This window comes from Plectrocnemia conspersa, unplaced genomic scaffold (genome assembly GCF_051122295.1).
Source record: "Plectrocnemia conspersa isolate PC_06_02 unplaced genomic scaffold, ASM5112229v1 ptg000009l, whole genome shotgun sequence".
In the NCBI taxonomy this organism is placed as follows: Eukaryota; Metazoa; Arthropoda; class Insecta; order Trichoptera; family Polycentropodidae; genus Plectrocnemia; species Plectrocnemia conspersa.
Window position 1 is genome coordinate 23676017 of NW_028277173.1, and position 20154 is coordinate 23696170.

Below are 20154 nucleotides of genomic sequence, written 5' to 3' on the forward strand. Positions count from 1 at the left end.
TACAATAAATTATTGTGCTTCTTTATAATTGAAAATAATATTGATTTAGTACTTACATAGCGCAATCAATTCCAGCGACCGCTTTGATAAGATCGACGCGGAGAAGAGGACCTAGAGTAGCGAATTTGCAAATGCTGCATATGTAATTTTTCAACGTGCCATTGATTGATACGCGGGACTAAAATGTAATAACTACACCAGGACAAAACTACATTTTAAATTACTAGATATTTGAATATTTTTAATTCATAAAAACATATATATGGAATTACATAGTTTATTTGGTAGCAAAACAATTAATTATATTTTTCACTTAAAAACTGTTATTTAAAATTATTTTTGGTTTTTATTATTATTAATTAAAAAAAAGAAATAAGTCGGAGTATATTAATTTTTAATTAGAATGTGTACCTATCTTATTAAAATTTGTGAATAAGTTTTTATGGCCGTAAATTTTAAACTGCGGACTGCTGTCATTGGTTTGCCGGGTCTGTTTCATAAACAATGTTTCCTGACTTCACGTAGAGCTCTGTGTACGTGTTCAATCGACGTATAACACGTTTTATTATGAATATATAAATATACTTTAATGTTATTTGTTACAGCCATATTCCTACACGTTCATTTCAAAACTGTCAAATTATTATTTTAGGTTAAGTACATACATTTTCAAGATGACTTCGATTATAAAACTTCACGCAATATCAGGGGCTATGGACGAATCTCCCCCTTGTTACATTCTCCAGGTGGACGAGTTTAAATTTCTTCTTGATTGTGGATGGGATGAAAAGTTCGACATGGAGTTTCCCAAAGAATTGAAGAGGTTTATATAAATATTTATTAGTTTCATATTTAGTACTATAGGAGCCGAATTTAGATTTGTTATGGCCAAAACTGGTAGGCGCTGGAGTAGCATTGGCGTGACGGTTTTCTCTCTCTACCGGCAAGATTCAAGGGTTCGGACGCGTGCCGTCGCGCGCGCGCCCCTTGTAATGTAAACACCGTTAATCTTCAATAAATATACTACTGCAGCGGCTCAATCTGTGTCTCATTGCCACCCGCCATCATCACCGTCCTAAAAGTACTATGTTATAACTTTTTGTCACGCATCAGATATATACACAGCATTGACGCAGTACTATTGTCATATCCCGATCCGTTGCACCTCGGAGGTTTGCCGTACATAGTTGGTAAATTGGGGCTAAATTGTCTGATATATGCAACTCTTCCTGTGTACAAAATGGGTCAAATGTTTATGTATGACTTGTATCAATCTCGATACAATATGGAAAATTTTGATTTATTCACATTAGATGACGTTGACGGCGCTTTTGAAAAAATTACACAATTAAAGTATAATCAAAGCATTCCTTTGAATGGTAAATATAACGAATAAACATTTGTTTAATTATAACATGAGATATGTATTATTTGATGATGCTTTAGGAAAAGGATACGGTTTGACTTTTACTCCTTTACCAGCCGGTCATATGATTGGTGGTACTATTTGGAAAATTGTAAAGCAAGGTGAAGAAGAAATAGTTTATGCGACAGATTTTAATCATAAAAAGGAACGCCACTTAAACGGTTGCGAATTAGAAAAGTTACAGAGACCTACAGTTTTGATCACCGATGCTTTAAATGCAAAGTATCAACAAGCTCGTAGAAGAACTTGAGATGAAAAACTTATGAGTAAATATAATTAATTACTTAAAATGTTTTTAGTGCTACAAAAAATAATATTTTTTATTTTTTTATTTAGCAACAATTCTTTCAACGTTCCGTGGGGGAGGTTCTGTGTTAGTACCTGTAGATACCGCTGGAAGGGTATTAGAATTGGCTCACATGCTTGATCAGCTTTGGAGGAACACAACTCTGGCTTGATTGCATATTCACTCATTTTGTTAAATAACGTCAGTTATAATGTAGTCGAATTTGCAAAATCGCAGGTAAATAATATTAATAATAGTTTATTTGAATCGTTGTTATTTTGTAATATTTTTATTTTTATAGATTGAATGGATGAGCGATAAGCTGATGAAGACGTTCGAGGGTGCACGAAGTAATCCGTTTCAGCTGAGGCATCTTCAAGTGTGCCATACCACTACTGAAGTTCTCCGTATTCCAGGACCGAAAGTAGTGTTGGCAAGTGGTCCAGATTTAGATTCGGGATATGCTAGAGATTTGTTCATGACTTGGGCTGCTCAGCCTCAAAATAGTATAGTGCTAACAACAAGGTTATCATAGTTGCTCTAATGTTTGTGTAATAAATATTATTTTTTATAAGAATATTCATTTTTAGAACTTCACCGGGTACACTTGCAAGAGATTTGTTAGAAAACGGAGGAAATAGAACAATAGATTTGGTTGTTAAGAAAAGAGTGAAAATGGAAGGACCAGAGCTTGATGACTTTATACGAACCCAAAGAATCAGGCTTGATAGCTTGAAAAAGTATGTTATTTTATGTATTATTTATTTGATTTGATATGAGGTATATTCGGATAGTGAAGATGTCAAGACTAGAAAATGTTTATAAAATGCATTATTTTAGGAATGACTTTGAACAACCTTTTATTTATTGTTCATCACGGTTGCGATATGCTAGTGTTTTATAACCATTTTTGAGAAAAACTTGCCCTATGAAAACTAGTCGGGCAAAGATTTTAGTAAGTCTACCAAATTCTGAAAATGTATTCTATAAATAAGTACTTAAATTGAAAGAAACACCCACAAAACTTTATTTTATCTTCAATTTCTTGGATGAGTTCATCAGTGATGATAGTTGGCATCATTATTTTATTTATCATGAGTCATTTCTACCTGCTTCAAATTCACGAAACAGACAACACAATATTTCTGCGATTGAGGTCTTGTAAACACTGTCACATATACCCTAGACCTCATATATAGCAGTGTTGCTAACCAAATAAAAAAACTGTATTTTTACTTAACCATAATCCTTTGTAAATTAAAAAAAAATATTTCTATATTTTTATTTATTATAGAGAAGAAGAGTTTGGTATCAGTTCCGATTCTGAATCCGACGATGATCTGGAAATGTCAATCATTACAGGAAAACATGATATAATTGTGCGAAATGATGTTCAGAGATCTACAGGATTTTTCAAATCAAATAAAAGACAGCACGCTATGTTTCCTTTTCACGAAGAGAAAACGAAAAGTGATGAATATGGTGAAATTATTAGGGTTAGTAGTTTACTTTTATTTTTCTTGTTTCATTTCAGTCTTTTACTGCGAGATTGATTATTTCTGTCTTTCAATTTTTTAGTTGGAAGATTACCGTTTAGCTGAAGCGATGGATATAGATGCAGAAAATAAAGAACCTGTACCTGCACCTGTAAAGAAACTTGAGAAGAAAGGTAATAATTAATAATGCGTAAAAGTTATTTATATGCATAAAATAATATATTCACTAATTTTAGAGTATGATTTTGACATTCCGACCAAATGTACTGAAACCAAACGACAAATAGTTGTTAAAGCATCTATTCAATATATTGATTTTGAAGGAAGATCCGATGGAGAGTCGTTATTGAAGATAATATCACATATACGTGCTAGGAATGTTATATGTTTAAGAGGAAGAGAAAAAGCTGTTAATACTTTAAAGTAATATACTTTCATCAAATATTGAAGTAAATTATTTATTTATGTTATGTACTCATCAATATGTGAATTATTTTAGAGCACATTGTTTAAGTGAAGGTATTACAAAAGTGTTTACGCCATCTAAAGGAGAAACTGTAGATGCCACAACCGAATCCTATATTTATCAAGTAAAATTAACAGACGCATTAGTGTCAGGATTGACGTGGCAAAAGGGCTTGAAAGGCGCTGAGATTGTGAACCACAATCGGATTTAATTGATGATGAAAATGAGAATGAAGATAGTATGTGTTTTGTATATTATTATTTTAATTATATGAATTTTATCATTTTCTATATAATTTTAGTCAAACAAGACATTGAGCAGATATTTACCTTGGAACCTTTATTGGTCGATGATATTGTACCACATCAGACAGTGTTTATTAACGAGTTGAAACTATCCGATTTTAAACAAGTACTCTCCAAGAATAATATTTCTTCAGAGTTTGTCGGCGGCGTGCTGTGGTGCAGCAATGGCACTTTGGCGATTAGAAGAGTAAATTAATTATTTTTATGTTAACTTAAATAATGTTACTTAAATAATGTATTTTATAATATATTTTTTTAGGACGAAGGAGGAAATCTCTCTATGGAAGGTTGTCTATCAGAGGAATATTATAAAGTTAGGGAGTTATTGTACGAGCAGTATGCTATTGTTTAATATTTTTCGATTTTAAATTTTGTATTTATTTAATATTCAAATAAATATTAGTGTTAGGTTATACTTGATTGTGCATTTTGATGTATTGTAATAAATATTTTTTATAAATAAAATTTCCTTTTAAATTTACAAATATTATATACATACATATATATCAGTCGATTAACTTTTTTATTCCGTTTATATTGTTTTCCTTTACATTTCACTATAGACAGTGTTATTTGTTAAAATAATTTGAAGCACCAGCAAGTATTGGTATTTCAGATGCTGCACTTGTAAAGTTGCGACATAAAATTTACCATGATAAAAATCGCAAAATTATTTCCTGTCATTAAGAAATTGATTTTATAATCACTGGAAGATTTCGGAATTGAATTCAGGTTCTGGTAATAAACACATTCTTGTATTACATTATGTATCATAATCTTTATCATATGTGTTTGATACCTTCTCAAGTATAATTCAATTATGTATGATTTGGAGTAGAGCTGAAATATTTTTATTTTATTATAATATCCGTTTGACAGGTACATCCGGGAATATTAGACATGGTGGTACATTATTTTTATTATTTATGCCGTTCTCAATAAGTCCGTATTAGCGTTAATTGTGCTATAAAAAAGACACATCACTGAATCATAGTCTTTTTTTACTTTTAGGCAGTCCGCTAAAACGCCATTTTATTTGTACGTGTGTAAGACAAACATTTATGTGTTTTCTTGTAATGATTTTGGGTGGTCATAGCACGCGAAAGAGTAAGCAATTATTCGCAGAGTTTTAACAAAGTAACAATTACCCGCAAAGCACAACGAATTTTAAACATGCGAAAACTTTCATGAGAAGTCTTGGAGAATGATCCATAAATCATTTTAAGCGTGCTTATGTTTAATACTCAAAAATACACATATTTTATAGAGAGAAAACTCTCAGCATATACTTTTATACATTAGGTGCATATTAAAATAATTTATATATTTTATTTGTAATATATGGTGACTGGCTTATTGAGGAAACAAAAATTGCGCACACGAAAATTCCATACAGCGAAAATTCTAAACATTTCATTCCAACTGCTTCATATTTTTCTCTCTTTTAAGTAAAAAATTATGCATTTATAAAAAAGTAAGTGTATCATACCAATGTAAATTACTAATATAATTGTAAAATATTTTTAAGACATGATTTTTTAAAATTAAAATCATATTAACATCTGTTGTATTTACAGACATTAAGTTTTTCTTGTAAAAGAATATGTATATATTGACGTATTCTTAAATATACATATACAGTAGACCCCCCAACAACATAGTAACTTGGTGACGTGTAATTTGGATACCTGTTACTTTATGTATGAGCGAGCCAAAGGGAGGATATTTTGTATGCATGTATTGTAAAAGACATGTATGATTATTTTCTAATCCCCCAACTACATGCACCTAAATAGCACGTCCCCAATTTACCGTGTTGTTGGGGGGTCTACTGTATGTTAATGTTGGTCATCTATGATCAGAATTATTGCTGTGCGCAATTTTCCTAGTTAAAGAAATGATGAAAAGCCATGTTGTGAAAAAATTAATTTTTTTTTATTTTTTTTATTTAATCTTCCGTTGTAACCTGATAGGCGTAAGCCCAATGCGTTACAACGGGATAAATCTGTACCAACTGAGTAAGGTTTTCAGATATAATGAATACCTACAAGTAAGTATTAACCACCAGACTGAAAGTCTGGGAATCGGTGACATCTATATTAATAATTATAAATTATTATGTGTATTATTATTTATAACCAATATATGTTATTGCAGCTGGTGCCGTTTTTTTATAATAGCGCATTTTTTATAAATAAAAATTCGAGTGTCGCTGCCGGGGCTTGAACCCGCAACCTCAGAGTTACGGACTACGTTATTCCGTCCTTATATTTTCATGTCCTTGTATTTCTTATATACTCTGGAAAATGGCTCAAGCCAACGCAGCGCCAGGAATTAAAATACATATTATTATTTAAATTAAAAAATATTAATTTTGAACATACAATACGTTTGTGTGCTGTAAATGTTTAGATGTTTAGATTTTACAATATTAAATTGTACAAAATTACGCATTCTATTTGACATGTATAAAATAAATGAATTAAATAATTGATCCTCATTTTATATTGCGTGCTTGTGATTCTTTATCACATTACAGTGGCGTACAAATAAATAATGGTAATATTAATCACTATTACTGAAAGCATTTAATAAAAACATAATCTTCGCGGTTGATCATTATTTATCAATTAAGAAGTTGTTTCTAACCACATGATTACTGATTTATTTTAATTTGTTGCAAAATTGTAATATAATTAAAATTTATTATAAATATAATTCTGATTGGTAATAAAAAAATGTCTTAAAAAATTCATTTTATTTATTTGAACGAAATTCGCTAAGAATATAATTTTGTGTTTGAGAAATTTTCAATGTAGCGCAGTACTAAGGTTAGGAAATATAAGAGATAAGATAAACCTTATTCATGTGCATTTTTGGTTTTGATGTCAAGTGATGTTACGTATTAGCCAGATAAACCTTTTATATCTTCTGGGTAATCTTTTATCAGAGTTCTGATTGGTGCGGCAGCGACAATATATTCTTCGAGCGGTAGCGGAGAAGCTGGCGGTGGGATGTGTGAGTCCATGATCGTATGTTGTTCGCGGGCGGCGGGCGTCTGCTGGTCTCTTCGAGTATCTGCCTGGCGGGGTAGCTGCTGGTGACTGCCTTCTCCTCATCGGAATCCAGGCTTAAGTATCCAGGGCTGCAAAGCTTGTTGACAAATCGCAATTATGCAGAAATCATCCAGCCAATCGCTGCAGTTGCTTCTTAGAACGGCGTAATGCCTTTAGAAAGCGACGTTCGTTTGATGGCCATTGTCCAAGGTCGTATTTCATTGCAACGGGAATCTTGTGGATCCGGTGATTTATTATATCCGTGACCGTTTCGCAACAAAGAAATATTCTCTCAATAACTGAGAATATTTACAGTAAGAACAAAACTCGTGTTATTTATGTGTTCGTAACAAAGGCTGTGTGGTCTAAATCATTTAAGCTATCGTGTTGTTTCCTTGTGGATAGATGATAGTAAATTAACGCTAGTTTTGAGACAAAGACCCTTTCAAATGTGAGTATTTGTTTGTGGTCGCCACAATGTCAACCATAAGCTAGCCTAACCAATAATAAATAATGTACCTCGTAAAGTGATATATGTACTGACAATGTAGTTATAATATTAAAAGTATACACAGTTTGAGAAGCTAGAGAAAGCGCTGGCTTTGATGTATGATGTTTAAGAACTATGTATGGTAAAAATGATAACTACAACGCATACATACATACAGATATTTTATTTTGAAAGTCCATGTATATGTATTATTAAATAATTCAATTTGACAGCCAAATAATGTGTTTACAAAAAACGTATGTATACATCATTTACGCCACTGTACACACATTTCATACGGTAATGCTTTTAATCGATGCTTTCAAATTGCTTTGCAAACACGACATGATATCATGTTTATATTTTTGTATCATTATTATCGTTACTTAGCAACATTAAACATACTTATTTTTCACATAAAATTAACTGACACTTAATCGACTGAAACATTTATAATCAAGTCTGATAGTGAATTTAAATGGTAAAATAAGATGGAACTATGCCAAGTGCTTAGTAGTTTATTGGTGGCTATTATTTTTGTTGCTGGTTATTGTCAGGTGAAGTTTTGTATATTTATGTAGATGGAGCACAATCGTTAGAGAATTTAGTTCAATATTGATTTTTAGGAAGTGAAACCCAATTTTAGGATATTGGCACCGCAATTTATTTGTAACGAAGATACAACTGCGAAAGTTGAAGAAGTAAATAAAGAAGCTGAAGAAGCTCCGAAAGCAACTATAATAAGGTAAATAAGTGTATTATTTGAACAAATGAGTATGGTGTATCGATATGAAAAAATAGTTAAAATAAAATGTTATTGTACATGGTGGAGCGATGTAATGAAGTTACAGGTCCAAGTAAAATCTATAATACATCATTTATATTTCAAAGGTTTCACACTGCCTCTGGTCAAAAATTAATCTTCGATTGGATCGTGCGGTTTAAGATTCTGGATGCACCGAGAGATCAACGCTTTAACTTGATGGTTTGGAGAGCTGTCAGAAACTTAGAGAAACAGTTAGGAGCGATGAGCGAGAGCATAGCAGAAAACAACATGGTCGCCATAAATAATAGCATGGTATTCTTTTTTTTTGTATATTTATTGCAATCCTTCGGTCCAACATGACAGGCGTTAGTCTAATGCGTTTAAATGGGGGTAAACACTATCAACAACTACTAAGTAAGTAGTAAAACACCAGACTGAAATCACAGTCTATAAATCAGTGATCTATTTTAATAATTATAAAGTATTATTACAGCTTATAATCAATAGATGTTATTGGGCAAACCCAGCATGATTTTATTTCAATTATTCATTACGATATTCATCCGTGAGATTAGAAAAATGAAAAAATAGCTATGTGATAATCAGTATTCAAATCTCTTAGACACGATAGTAAATAAAAAACATTAAGGTTCATACGGGATTCATATCGAACCCAAATCTTTAATGTATTTATTATTCTCTTATAATATCGATATTGTAATTTTATCTTTTATAATAATTGAAAAATATTATAGTTGGTCCAAGGAGTCGATTACGTATTCAATATCACAGGAACAAATAAACGAGGAGTATCCAGTGAGCCCAGGTCTTTCGCTATCAAATACACAGATCCCAAGAATCAACCCAAGCTGGATATTGAAGACGGAGATTCTGATGAACAGTTTTCTGTGGTGATGTTAGGAGCTGATGCTGTATATGCCGATTCACCATACATAGTTGAAGCTCAAATTACGCCTTGCAAACCTACAAATGATTATTATGTAAGTTATCCAGGCTATTGAATATTAAATATTCGATTTCCCAGCAAAGCTTTAATATTATCATTAATAATCAGAAAAAAGCACTTATGGTCCGAATAAAGGACCTTGAGGAATTCTCGTGGCAGTGTCGAATATCAAACTATACATCTAGGAAATTGGACAATTTATACTTAATAACCAATATTATTGTTACATTAGGTAAATGTAGTACTATGTTGTATCAACATTTGTTTTAGTTTTTATGGTCAGTTAATGATGTCGATGGTGGAAATATCGACGTGGGAGACCAAATAGGCAAAATATTGACGATTCCTCATGGGGCCTTGATCGGTGGCAAGGAATATGATATTGAGTGTAGAATTATGAAAATTAGTGAACAGAAACAAATCACTAATGTAAGTATACTAAATGATCGTTTGTTAAACGATTGAGTGAATCACTTTTGATATAAATAACTGTTTTGTAGAATGGAATTTTTATCGAAACTTTGATCAAGGGAGCATCGGTCGAAATGAATGTGGAAAAACTTACAGTAGTCATAAACACTCCTTTGAATATTATTGCTGTATTGAAAAATCCGGATAATATACAAGGAAATATAAATGTAAGTATGAAATTGTTATGTAATTAAATTTTACCTAACCATTTATGTGGCAATATCTTTTATTTTCTATTTTTTTAATAAATAAATTTTCGTAATAGGTAATTGAAAAGAAGCACATTAATATTAGTCATTAGTGGTTAGTATTTTAAACATTTCTTCACAAATGACTCTATAGTCTTGTAATGTTAGTTTTCGTAAGAATCCCATATGTAGCTCTTAGCAATACGGTAGTGAAGCGACTGAGCCCCGTAAGTGGCTCGTGGCATTATCAAGGTTAATCTACATACATATGTATGTAAATTAGTATTAGATTTGAAAACCCAGCTGATGCCTGCACTACACTCTCTGGAAGCTAGCCAAGGTTGGCCAAGGACGGAGAATATAGTGACGCTACTTCGGTCGAGTTCGGTTCTGCCCGCTCTAAAATCTCTCGGAAGTTGTCCGAGGTTACCAAGAACGGGAGGTAAAGTAGGGGTATTTCAGTCGACTTGGCCAGCTTCGAGCGCTTCCAAACATTGTCGGCATTATTTTCCGAGTCAAAGGGACCGAAGCTGGAGTTGCTCTTTCGAGCGCGAGCGGTGAAATACTTCCCCTTTCGTTCTCTCGTATGTTAAGTGACGAGAGTGAGAGAGACAATGATATGGTGTTTCGCAAACTGAGATAGAACGAGTAACTCGGTTCAATTTCAGTATGCGCGTAAGCGTCCTATGGTTAACACACTTGTCGAGCGCTGCATCGTGGTCACGTGGGCAAATTATAATACCACATGCTTATCGGGGACTTCAACAGACTTACTGACATCTTTGAATATTTTAGGGCACCAAAAGGGATTAATTATATTTTTGATAGTATATTCTTTTAACAGATATCGTTATTATATTTTTTTCATATAAAATTAAATAATTAAAAAATAATTAGTGGTACTTGATTTTGTTAAAAAAAATCGTTTCCAATATCCTTATGTATTTTCCTAGATCGGCTTATATAAATGTCACACCATAATGAATTCTTATTTAGAATCGATAGCGACAAATTCTAGGATAGTCACAGATGTGGTGTTCGTATTCTGAAGTATAATTTTTATGTCTTATGGCATTTTTCAAAAGCCGACAAAGATTTTGCGTAAATTGAATATTTACGACCGAAAAGTTTTCATTGATATTGTATTGGTGAGTGCCCAGAAACTTTTATAATTATCAGTAGCGTAATTTTAATAATATGGCAATTTGAAAATTGCAATTATTTGGCACTTTTTTCGATCGCGCGCAAATATGCCGGCTGTACGTGACAGAAGCCGCCGTCCGGACGGCATATGAAATTTGCGACAGTGTGGTCGTTTACTCGAAGTCGAAGATCTCGGCCGACTTCAGTTGTAATTTCGGTTCGGACAACTTCCAGAGAGTGTAGTGCAGGCATGAGAGTATATAAAAGTAGTAGTATAAATTAAACCTAACGGTCAGAAAGTTTTAATTTAAACTGTTTTGCTGATCAGAAAGTTTTAATATAAACTGTTTTGAAATTGACAGAAGATCAGGTCGCACTCTTGAGATTTACGTGACTGCATAGCTTAGCTTGGTGACAATTTAGCTGAGCTCTCGTTTATTCTGAATTGAAAATGAAGTGGAAGTTCTTGATACAGTTCTAGAAAGAAGTAATTCAGTACAGTAACGGTATGGCTTATATAGCATTCTAAATTGAAGAAAATCCAATATTAGTTATTAATTTTTGGCCAATGTTAACAATTCGGGGTGGAACCAGACTTTTAGTTATTGTCTAATAAATATATTGTTAGGCTGTATCTGCTATATGCCACGCATTCCTTTGTATTATGCGCCGACCTTTCAGTTTTGTTTAGGTATTATCGGTTTTTATGGTAGTTTGAACCTGTTAATATGGTATTTTGAACAGCCAGATACGCAATATCATTCGTATAACAAAAAATAATAATATAAAATAAAATACTTTTCACAGTATCTTTGGACTTGCGAACTTATGCCTGATAAGAAACAATGTGAGAACGTTAAGATATTAAACCAAAACGAAATTAATCTTGAAGCAGGGTTACAAAATGAAGGAGAGTGAGTTTTATATGATATTATTGAACTATAAATAATTATAATCTTAATTTTCAATATTAATTTGATAGATATATTTTTGAAGTCTTCATAACGATTGCCAATGAAAAAGTATCTAGCCGAGCAATTGTTATTGCACAGAATTCCATGTTACCAACCATAGACATAGGAACGACTCCTGTTATGACCGTTTCTGGAGAATCTTTAGAAATACAAGCTAGAGTATCAGATTTGAGGTCCAATTGTGTGTTGTTTTGGACGTCGGTGGAAGAGCAGGGTTTTGTCTATTTGGATAAGTCATTAGTGGTATGCATGAAATGTTTATGTACTGTTAATATCTAAGGTTTTAAATTAAAATAAATTAATATCAGCCAGGAGGTTTGGGATCTGATTTGGCGATCAATTCGCACGAAGAAACATTTTTATCGGAGTTGGTCGAGTTTGACAACGAGACTTTTTACAGAGAGTTTCCATTGATGATACCCCAAGCGTCTGAAGAGTGGAAGGGCTTAGAACCTGACGTTAAGTATAAATTTAGATTGTGCGTGAATTGTGCTTGTTCGCGCTCTTTAGAATGTTTCGGTCCTAAGAATGTGACAGGCTTTTCCGACGTTGTGGTGATGACTAACAAACCGCCTGTTTTGAGTCAGTTAAAGGTTAGTTTATTTAATTACTTTACATAAAATTGATCTTAATTTTAATATGTTATTTTATAAATAGGTAAAGCCAGTTGATGGATTTGCTTTAAAGACGAAATTCCAAATATCGACAACTCCAGCTTTGGACTTGAAAGAAGATTATCCGATAATGTATATTTTTGGATATAAATATGCTACAGGAGAATCGGTTAAAATTGCGACTTTTATTGAAAATTTAGCAGTAGAAACTATACTGCCATATTCTGGTATTATACACTATAAGTTTTATTATAAATTGGATATGTAATTTATTTAATTTATTTTTTTAGAATCAGGACTGATTCCATATGTAATTGCCTGTGATTCTAGAAAGGGATGTTCAACGGAATATGGTCCAAAGATTACTACATCAAAAGATATAACTGTTAGCAATGTTGAGCTAGAATTTTATTTGGATAGGTTCAAAAATGAATTGTATAGGAAAGAGTATGAGAACAGTTTTGTCGTTATTTCAATGATATATCAAACATTACAGGTTTGCTATAATCAAATATTAGATTTATAAAATATTAAAAATATATGTTTATTCAATGTTTGATTTAGGCTTTGAACACAGAAAAGGCAGCAGCTTTTTTGTTCAGAGTTGAAACTTTAATTAAAAATGATATAATAAAGCAGATGAGTGAAATTAGAAGTGCAAAGAGTTTCGAAAGCTTTAATGCGTTTATTCAAGCTTCTAATATTTTTATTGAAAAGTTTAAAGTTTCTGAAGATTTGATTCAGGTATATATGGATTAATGATAATATTAGTTATTTAAATGATATATTTATTTTAGAACTAATTATTTTTAGAACATAATAAAATTAAGAGACGATGTATTCGAAGTGATAAATCAAAACACTGTAATAACTGAAGAAGAAGTGAGAGTGAAAAGATCGTTAAATAGACAGAAAAGAGACATGACACCTGAGTATTTAAATAATTATATCACGATGTCAGAATATATTATAATTAAGAACGAAAATAAAGAACGAGTAGAAAAGGAAAAAGAAAATATCGTATCTACCCTTGAAAAATCTGCAGTAGATTTTTGTAAAGGAAAGAATTATAAAAATATGGGTTGGTATACAATTTAGATATGAGTTATGATTCCATGTGTCTTACTTAGTTAAAATTTATGTATACTTTTAGATTGGAAACTCATATCAATGAGCGTTGATACTGTTGTTGTGAAATCTAATTCAGGATTTTTTTCAATTCCTTATAATCCTAGAGCTAATAATAAAATTGGAGATAACATGGTAGCAAAAATGCAGTTAAGCGCAGATGAAAGTCAATCAGCATCTTATTGTAGTTTAAAGACTTTCTACAGTATTAATATTCTAAATGAAGATATTGATGTTAATAGAAGGGGTCCTATTTATTATTGCGTTCTATTAGATAAAAATCAGAAGCTTGTATATAATTTCAGAGTAACTATTAAAATACCGATTGTTGAAGATGAAGATCGATTAGAAGTAACTATTTTTAATACATATGATATCAAAATTATTAATTATACTTCTCATAATATTTTATATAGTGTAGAAAATGGAATAATAATATATGGGAAGATAGTTCATGTTCGTCTAATGAAAATTATTTGAATGATAATGGTATATACTATGTTATTTGTAGATGTGATTCCTTAGGATACATTAGGTAAAAATAATATATTTCAATTCATATAAAACGAGGCGTATATTAAAGTAATATTATATTTTAGTCTATACAAAACTGAAAAAACAACTACTTTAGAAACAACAGAAGCTACTCAAGTTATTGTAAATACTTCTCTTATTATGTCAGTTGCTACAGATGAGATTACATCTACAATGTCGAGTATTTTAAGTACTGTCAGTACCAGTACTGATGCTTCTTGTGATACAGATATAAAATTATGCGTCAGTCAAACTAATTTAACTTCAGATGCAATATTAAGTAAGTATAATATTGCTTATATACTATATTTTTATCATATAAAATAAAATAATTATTTCAGGTGAAAATAAGAAGAAGTCACCATCGTTAGCTTTAATCATATCATTGTCTTTAGTGATGATAATATTCATACTATTTTTAATATATTTATTGATAATTTATAAACGCAAGAAAAAAATAAAATATGCAGCAAGTGTATCGTACAATTCTGACAAATATGAAGAGCCTGTATATAGAAGGTTTTGTGATGAGTTTCTAATGGAAGGATCGATGGAATCCTTGGGTATGTTTTTAATAAGTACATATTTAAAAATATATATTAAGTATTAATGTATTTAAGCATATAAACAATTTCTGTTTCAGAGAAGTACAACATTATTCGTGAAAACCATTAGTTCACCAAATATCTATATATATGAAATATGTATTATTGCTTTGTTAAATTAATTAAATCTGATACTCTTAATTCCATCATGTCAGTACAGTAAATAAATATTTATTATTGTTTCATTTGTTCTATAAAAAAATAAAGAAACATTAATTTTTTATTTATTAGTAGAAAGCGACAATCGAACAAAGATGCTTTGCCAAACAAAAACAAGACGTCAATTGTCATATTCGGAATATCCAGAAGCCACTCAACTCAAAATGGCCAAAATTATTTATGATCTTCAAGACACGTGTCAAACAAGACGTATTATCTAGTTAAGTATTGTTTTACGTATTCTTTATCATCACCGGAAAAACACCAAAATGGTCTTGTTTCATTATGAGAGGGGTTTAAAAATACTTAATCACATTAAGAATCTCGGAAAACCTTGCTACTTATACTTATGATTATACTATTCTGCCACTGAAAGGTTTACTTATTCTACATTGATTCTGACTGTAGTATGGTATAAAACTTTTGGATTAACTTGTATTTTCCTCACTCAACACAGCCGCCCGATACTGACACCTAAAGTTTATCTACATATTGATATAATTATTATTTGTGCTATAAAATAGTATATTAAACAGATCTTTTGGCGTCTAATTTGCTGAATAAGTCACAAAACCCGAAAAATTAATTTTTTTCATAACCAGCAATCAAAAGAGAGCCTGTAATATTTATATTTCTACTTGAATTAGTGGAAATCATGTGACTATGATTATTTTTTTCATTTCAATCACTGTACATTTAAGTCTATCACCAGTGGAGCGTTAAGTATTGGGATTAAGACTCGATCTCGATCTAAATCCAACGTGCATATTGCACAAGTTAAAAAAGGCGCAGCTAACACTTTCAGGAGTTGAGTTTTCTTTGAACCGCGTAAATGACAGCTGCGTCGCCTGTTCGCAATGAACGCGGTATTCGCGAACCACATTCCATGCGAATTTAGCATCAACATACCCCTCACCATTAAAACACAACTTTAGTTTTTTTATTAGGGAAAATATTAGAACATTTTACTAAGTTTATAGATAGATAGGATAATATTATAATGACCGAAAAAAATATATAATGTATAAAATTAATAAAACTTATCAATACTTTGAATTATTAGCAAAGTTCAGTTGAACAGCTTGTCTTATTACTATAACAGTAGTATTTATTGAATAAAGGGATGCTAAAATACAATATACTCTTAAATTAAACAAGGTATTTTATTATTTTATTAATATTTATTTATGTATAATTTTATTAATTTGTGAAATATAAAGCATTCTATTCTAGTAAAAATATTGCATTATTCTTGCCACTTCCAAGTGACAGGCTTGAATGACCACAAGTTTGGATGTCCCAAATGTGGTACGGTAGTAGCAAAATCCGCTGTGTCCCATTGGAATTTTGGAATACCTCTGCTCTCATTGTAAGTGGGTCCCGAAACTCCAAGGAATTGATAACTTTGAGATAAATTGTAATTCGTAATTTTAACATCGGTCGCTCCGTGGTTACGATGACTCAAAGCCCTGAAGGGATAAGTGCCTGAAACATTTAAGTTTATTTTTGTCTCATTCAAAACCCGCAAATGGAACTTCAACTATGCTCTCTTTCTAGAAAGCAATCATATATGGAAAGTTATGGGTAGTTTATGAATAAAATATCAATGAGATGATGCCAGTTGTAGCACATTCATTTTATTAGACGGATAAAGAAAAAGTTACCAGTTGTGAGGGACCTACATTATTTTCGAGGAATGATTAAATCACAAGGGAAATCATCATTAATTACTATACAAATAAGATCTTCTAAAGTATAGATGATAATATTGAATAATTATATAAGCAATAGTGATGGGTGCTCTAGAGAAATCAAGAGCGGTTGGGGTATAAAAAATATAAAAAACTAGGGCTGGTCACCTTTAAGGATAACGACTAAGAGGCGTTTGCATTAATGAATTTAAAACTGCGAAGTGAATAAAATTATATAATCGCATCAGTAACTGGTGCTGCGTGAAGAGGTAGAGAGTCCTAATATGTGCTAAAGAACTTAGAACTACCAAAACAGTGCAACGACACGCAGTTAGTTAAATTAAAATAAATCATACTGGAAGCAAAACGCGTGTAAAGAATTATTATAATTTTTAATTAGGATGGTTAGTGAACTATTAACTCACCATTAGCAAGATTCAAGTCGTTTCTTGCTGCAATAGCATTTTCTCCGCTATAAGGAGGATTGCATTTGCATTTCGATAGAGGGTCGTGTTTAAAATCGTTGTATCTCATTAATGCTAACATATCATCCATATTTTTGACATTAGCGTGATCTCTTTTGAAGATCAGAGCTCTTGGATGTTTATCATAAGTGAACCAATCGCCATATTTGGCAACTTCATCAGGAGTTCCGCTCATGTTGAATATCAATGGGAAGAAAGCGATGTTGTATGAAGCCCAATAACTATTTTCTAGTAAATGATCCGTCCTGTAATTAAGTATAACATAATAAATTAAAAATATCTTAGCATATAAATAGTACATACATACATGTCTTGTGTTTTGACTATTCCTGGAAGCTGTTCCAGCACCCATAGCAAGCCTGGCTTTGGTTTCCTATTTCCAGGCTTGAATTTTCTATAATCTAACACCATCCATTGGTTGTTGTACGTTCCGCTATTATATTTCTTCAAAGTGGTCGTCCAGCTTACTCCTGAGTCCGCCAGCCTGTTTGCCACCATGGCTCTGATGAATTCCATGACTTGACCGACGGGTTGGGTGTTGTTCCAAAGAGCGTCATTACTGTTTCCGATGGTGGTCTCCATAGTCACCAAACCTGAAGATATTACATAAAAATCGTCGCCGGAAAACGCCTGTCCTGGATATGAAGAAAAAGACATTGTGTGTCCGCTGATGATTTGTTGCGATTTTTCATTGACTTTGAATTTTAAAGAGTATTTCTTTTGAATTCGCAGCATCGTATGGTACCTGAGAAACATTTCCATTAAAAAGTGTGAGGTTTAATAAAGTATTTATATCATTACCCGGTCCAAGCGACTTGCGAAATATAAATGTCAGAGTAATCAGGCAGTATTTTGATAAGTGCTGAGCATCGACCGTTTCCTAAGACTCTTTTTACGCCCATTTTCACAAATAGATCTTCCATGTCGAATTGAAGATTTAGTGATCTATAAAGATTAGAGTTGTATACGTACTTTGCTTTGCGACATTCATGAATTTTTTTTTAACAAATTACTGCATTACTTTTTAGTAGCTGCAATTTATTTTTACTTTTGAAATATATTATAGTTATACTGTAATATATAAATATATTATGTTTTTTTATGCTTAAATAATACCGACTGTTTTACTGTACAACATGCATTTTGGCGAATATCCTAAACTGATTTTCAACGTTTGTTGAAAACAATTATATTCGTAATGTCAGAGAGACAACACTGGCTTAAAGAGCTTAAAGAAGCAAGAGTAAGATAAGTATAATATAAAACTAAAATGTCAGTGCCTGTATTTGTTCATGCATTGTGCAATTCATTTGCAAAAAATGTAGTTATCCGTAAGAAAAATAAGTCACTCTCTCAGTGGTAGATTTTTTAAAATAGTTTTGTTGTTAGACTTTAAGCTTTTACACAAATAAGTATGTTTACATCTATTGTTTAATTTTTCGACTACGTCATATGAGATTGTTGGAAAGTTCAACAAAGTTTAAATGTGACAGCGTATTTGCCCAAATTATGTATCAAATTTAATGTAACTTATATATGTGCATATTTAATTAAAACATCATCTGTGACTAAACTAGTTTAGAACGGTAATAATATTATCAGTTTCCGAATCTTCTCTCAGTGTAAACGTTATAGTGCTATTATGTTTTATTGTTAACATCTTCCTAATATAGATACTTATTTGAGTTGTTTTTTACCCAATTAGAATTACAACTGCAATAGGTATATAATTAGGGTTTGCAATACCGGTAGTACTGATACAATAAATAATTTATGTTTATTATAGGGGATTGACATAAAAAATAAATGATGATTTTTTTTGGTTAAATAATCATATCATCAATCAGAAGAAACGAAATCATCAGAAAATAATATGCAATCTTTTTATACCAAAATATTGAATATTCATTTCTATAGCATTAGCATATTATACGTAGAATGTAGAATAAAATTATCTTTGTAACATTACTTTGAACTGTATATACTTTTTTCGAAAAGTAATTTATTATAGACTCATATTCTATTATCAAAATTTATCAACATTAACACTAATGCTACTGTTATCAATAAAATATGACCATAACTTAATTATATGATAATCGTATTACACATGTTTGTCATGTTAATATTTTTTATTTGATTTGATTACAGTGAGAAATAAATCAATGGTTATAGACTTACAATATTTTCTCTTTGGTCAATGCTTTTGTCGAGTCATTGTTACCTTGATTGTAACCATCTGCAATACCATCTAATTGCTCCATGTAAAGCTTAACCTAATTTTTAAAAGTGTATTATCAATCCGAAATTTCTCATCAAATATCAATATTTATCAAATAGTTACCTGGTACCAGTAAGGGTTAACCATTCCTTGACGATGAATCATGTTATTCATCCATTGCATATTTTTAACCATGAACTTGTCGATTTTCGCACAAGCCTCTTCTTTTCCTTTGCAGATACTTTTAAAATACTATTATATTAAAAATAATTACAAATATAAATTAAAATATAAATGTAGTACTCTCTCATCGTGTTTATGTAATTCATCCATATCAAATCGTGGGTCAACCATCCTTCCAAGAGTCCAGCACTGTATGCCTGACCTTCGTCGTTGTGATTCTCAGATGTGTGAATCTCCAAAAATCCCCATCTGTGAGACGAAATTTTAGTTTGCAATAGGTAAATTAATGTATTTATTACTCACCCTGTCGTGTTTATCATGTCTTGAAATGTCGCTTTGGCCACATGATCGACCGGTATTTCGCCATCGCGTTGAGCGGTGAAGATTTTTAATTTGTCACCATCTATGGCGGTGTAAGCAATTACTTTTGCGTTGCAGTTCTTGGTGAATGCAAAGAGCAGAAATACGAGACATGCTCTTATCAAAGCCATGGCGAGACT

The 20154-nt window shown here is 31.6% G+C and overlaps 2 protein-coding genes, 1 long non-coding RNA gene and 1 pseudogene across 4 annotated transcripts; 3 read left to right on the top strand and 1 right to left on the bottom strand.

Annotated features, from left to right (window-relative positions):
* The first annotated feature begins 461 nt into the window (after window positions 1-461).
* LOC148232320 (putative cleavage and polyadenylation specificity factor subunit 2) lies at window positions 462-4444 on the top strand (annotated as a pseudogene). Its single transcript, XR_015810625.1, has 13 exons — window positions 462-533; window positions 653-823; window positions 1114-1379; window positions 1447-1692; window positions 1763-1949; window positions 2014-2237; window positions 2303-2452; window positions 3007-3208; window positions 3291-3381; window positions 3445-3631; window positions 3708-3912; window positions 3976-4166; window positions 4239-4444. The product of XR_015810625.1 is annotated as a putative cleavage and polyadenylation specificity factor subunit 2 (transcript).
* A 3275-nt stretch (window positions 4445-7719) lies between these two features.
* Window positions 7720-8660, top strand: LOC148232321 (uncharacterized). Its single transcript, XR_015810801.1, has 3 exons — window positions 7720-8082; window positions 8152-8270; window positions 8417-8660. It is a non-coding gene; the product is annotated as an uncharacterized LOC148232321 (long non-coding RNA).
* Window positions 8661-8675: 15 nt separating this feature from the next.
* Window positions 8676-13451, top strand: LOC148232322 (uncharacterized). The gene is made up of 11 exons (XM_088191235.1): window positions 8676-8681; window positions 9047-9292; window positions 9529-9687; window positions 9759-9896; window positions 11868-11974; window positions 12043-12277; window positions 12343-12627; window positions 12692-12875; window positions 12939-13144; window positions 13213-13392; window positions 13446-13451. Exons 1-11 carry the CDS (start codon window positions 8676-8678, stop codon window positions 13449-13451), a joined length of 1752 nt encoding a protein of 583 aa, XP_088047361.1.
* A 2784-nt stretch (window positions 13452-16235) lies between these two features.
* On the bottom strand, window positions 16236-20154 carry LOC148232323 (putative aminopeptidase PLBD2). The gene is made up of 8 exons (XM_088192716.1): window positions 19958-20154; window positions 19775-19903; window positions 19595-19712; window positions 19432-19526; window positions 18052-18195; window positions 17558-17995; window positions 17191-17495; window positions 16236-16559 (listed from the first exon to the last, which is right to left on the bottom strand). The coding sequence occupies exons 1-8, from the start codon at window positions 20143-20145 to the stop codon at window positions 16321-16323; spliced, it is 1656 nt and encodes a 551-aa protein (XP_088048842.1). The 5' UTR covers window positions 20146-20154; the 3' UTR covers window positions 16236-16320.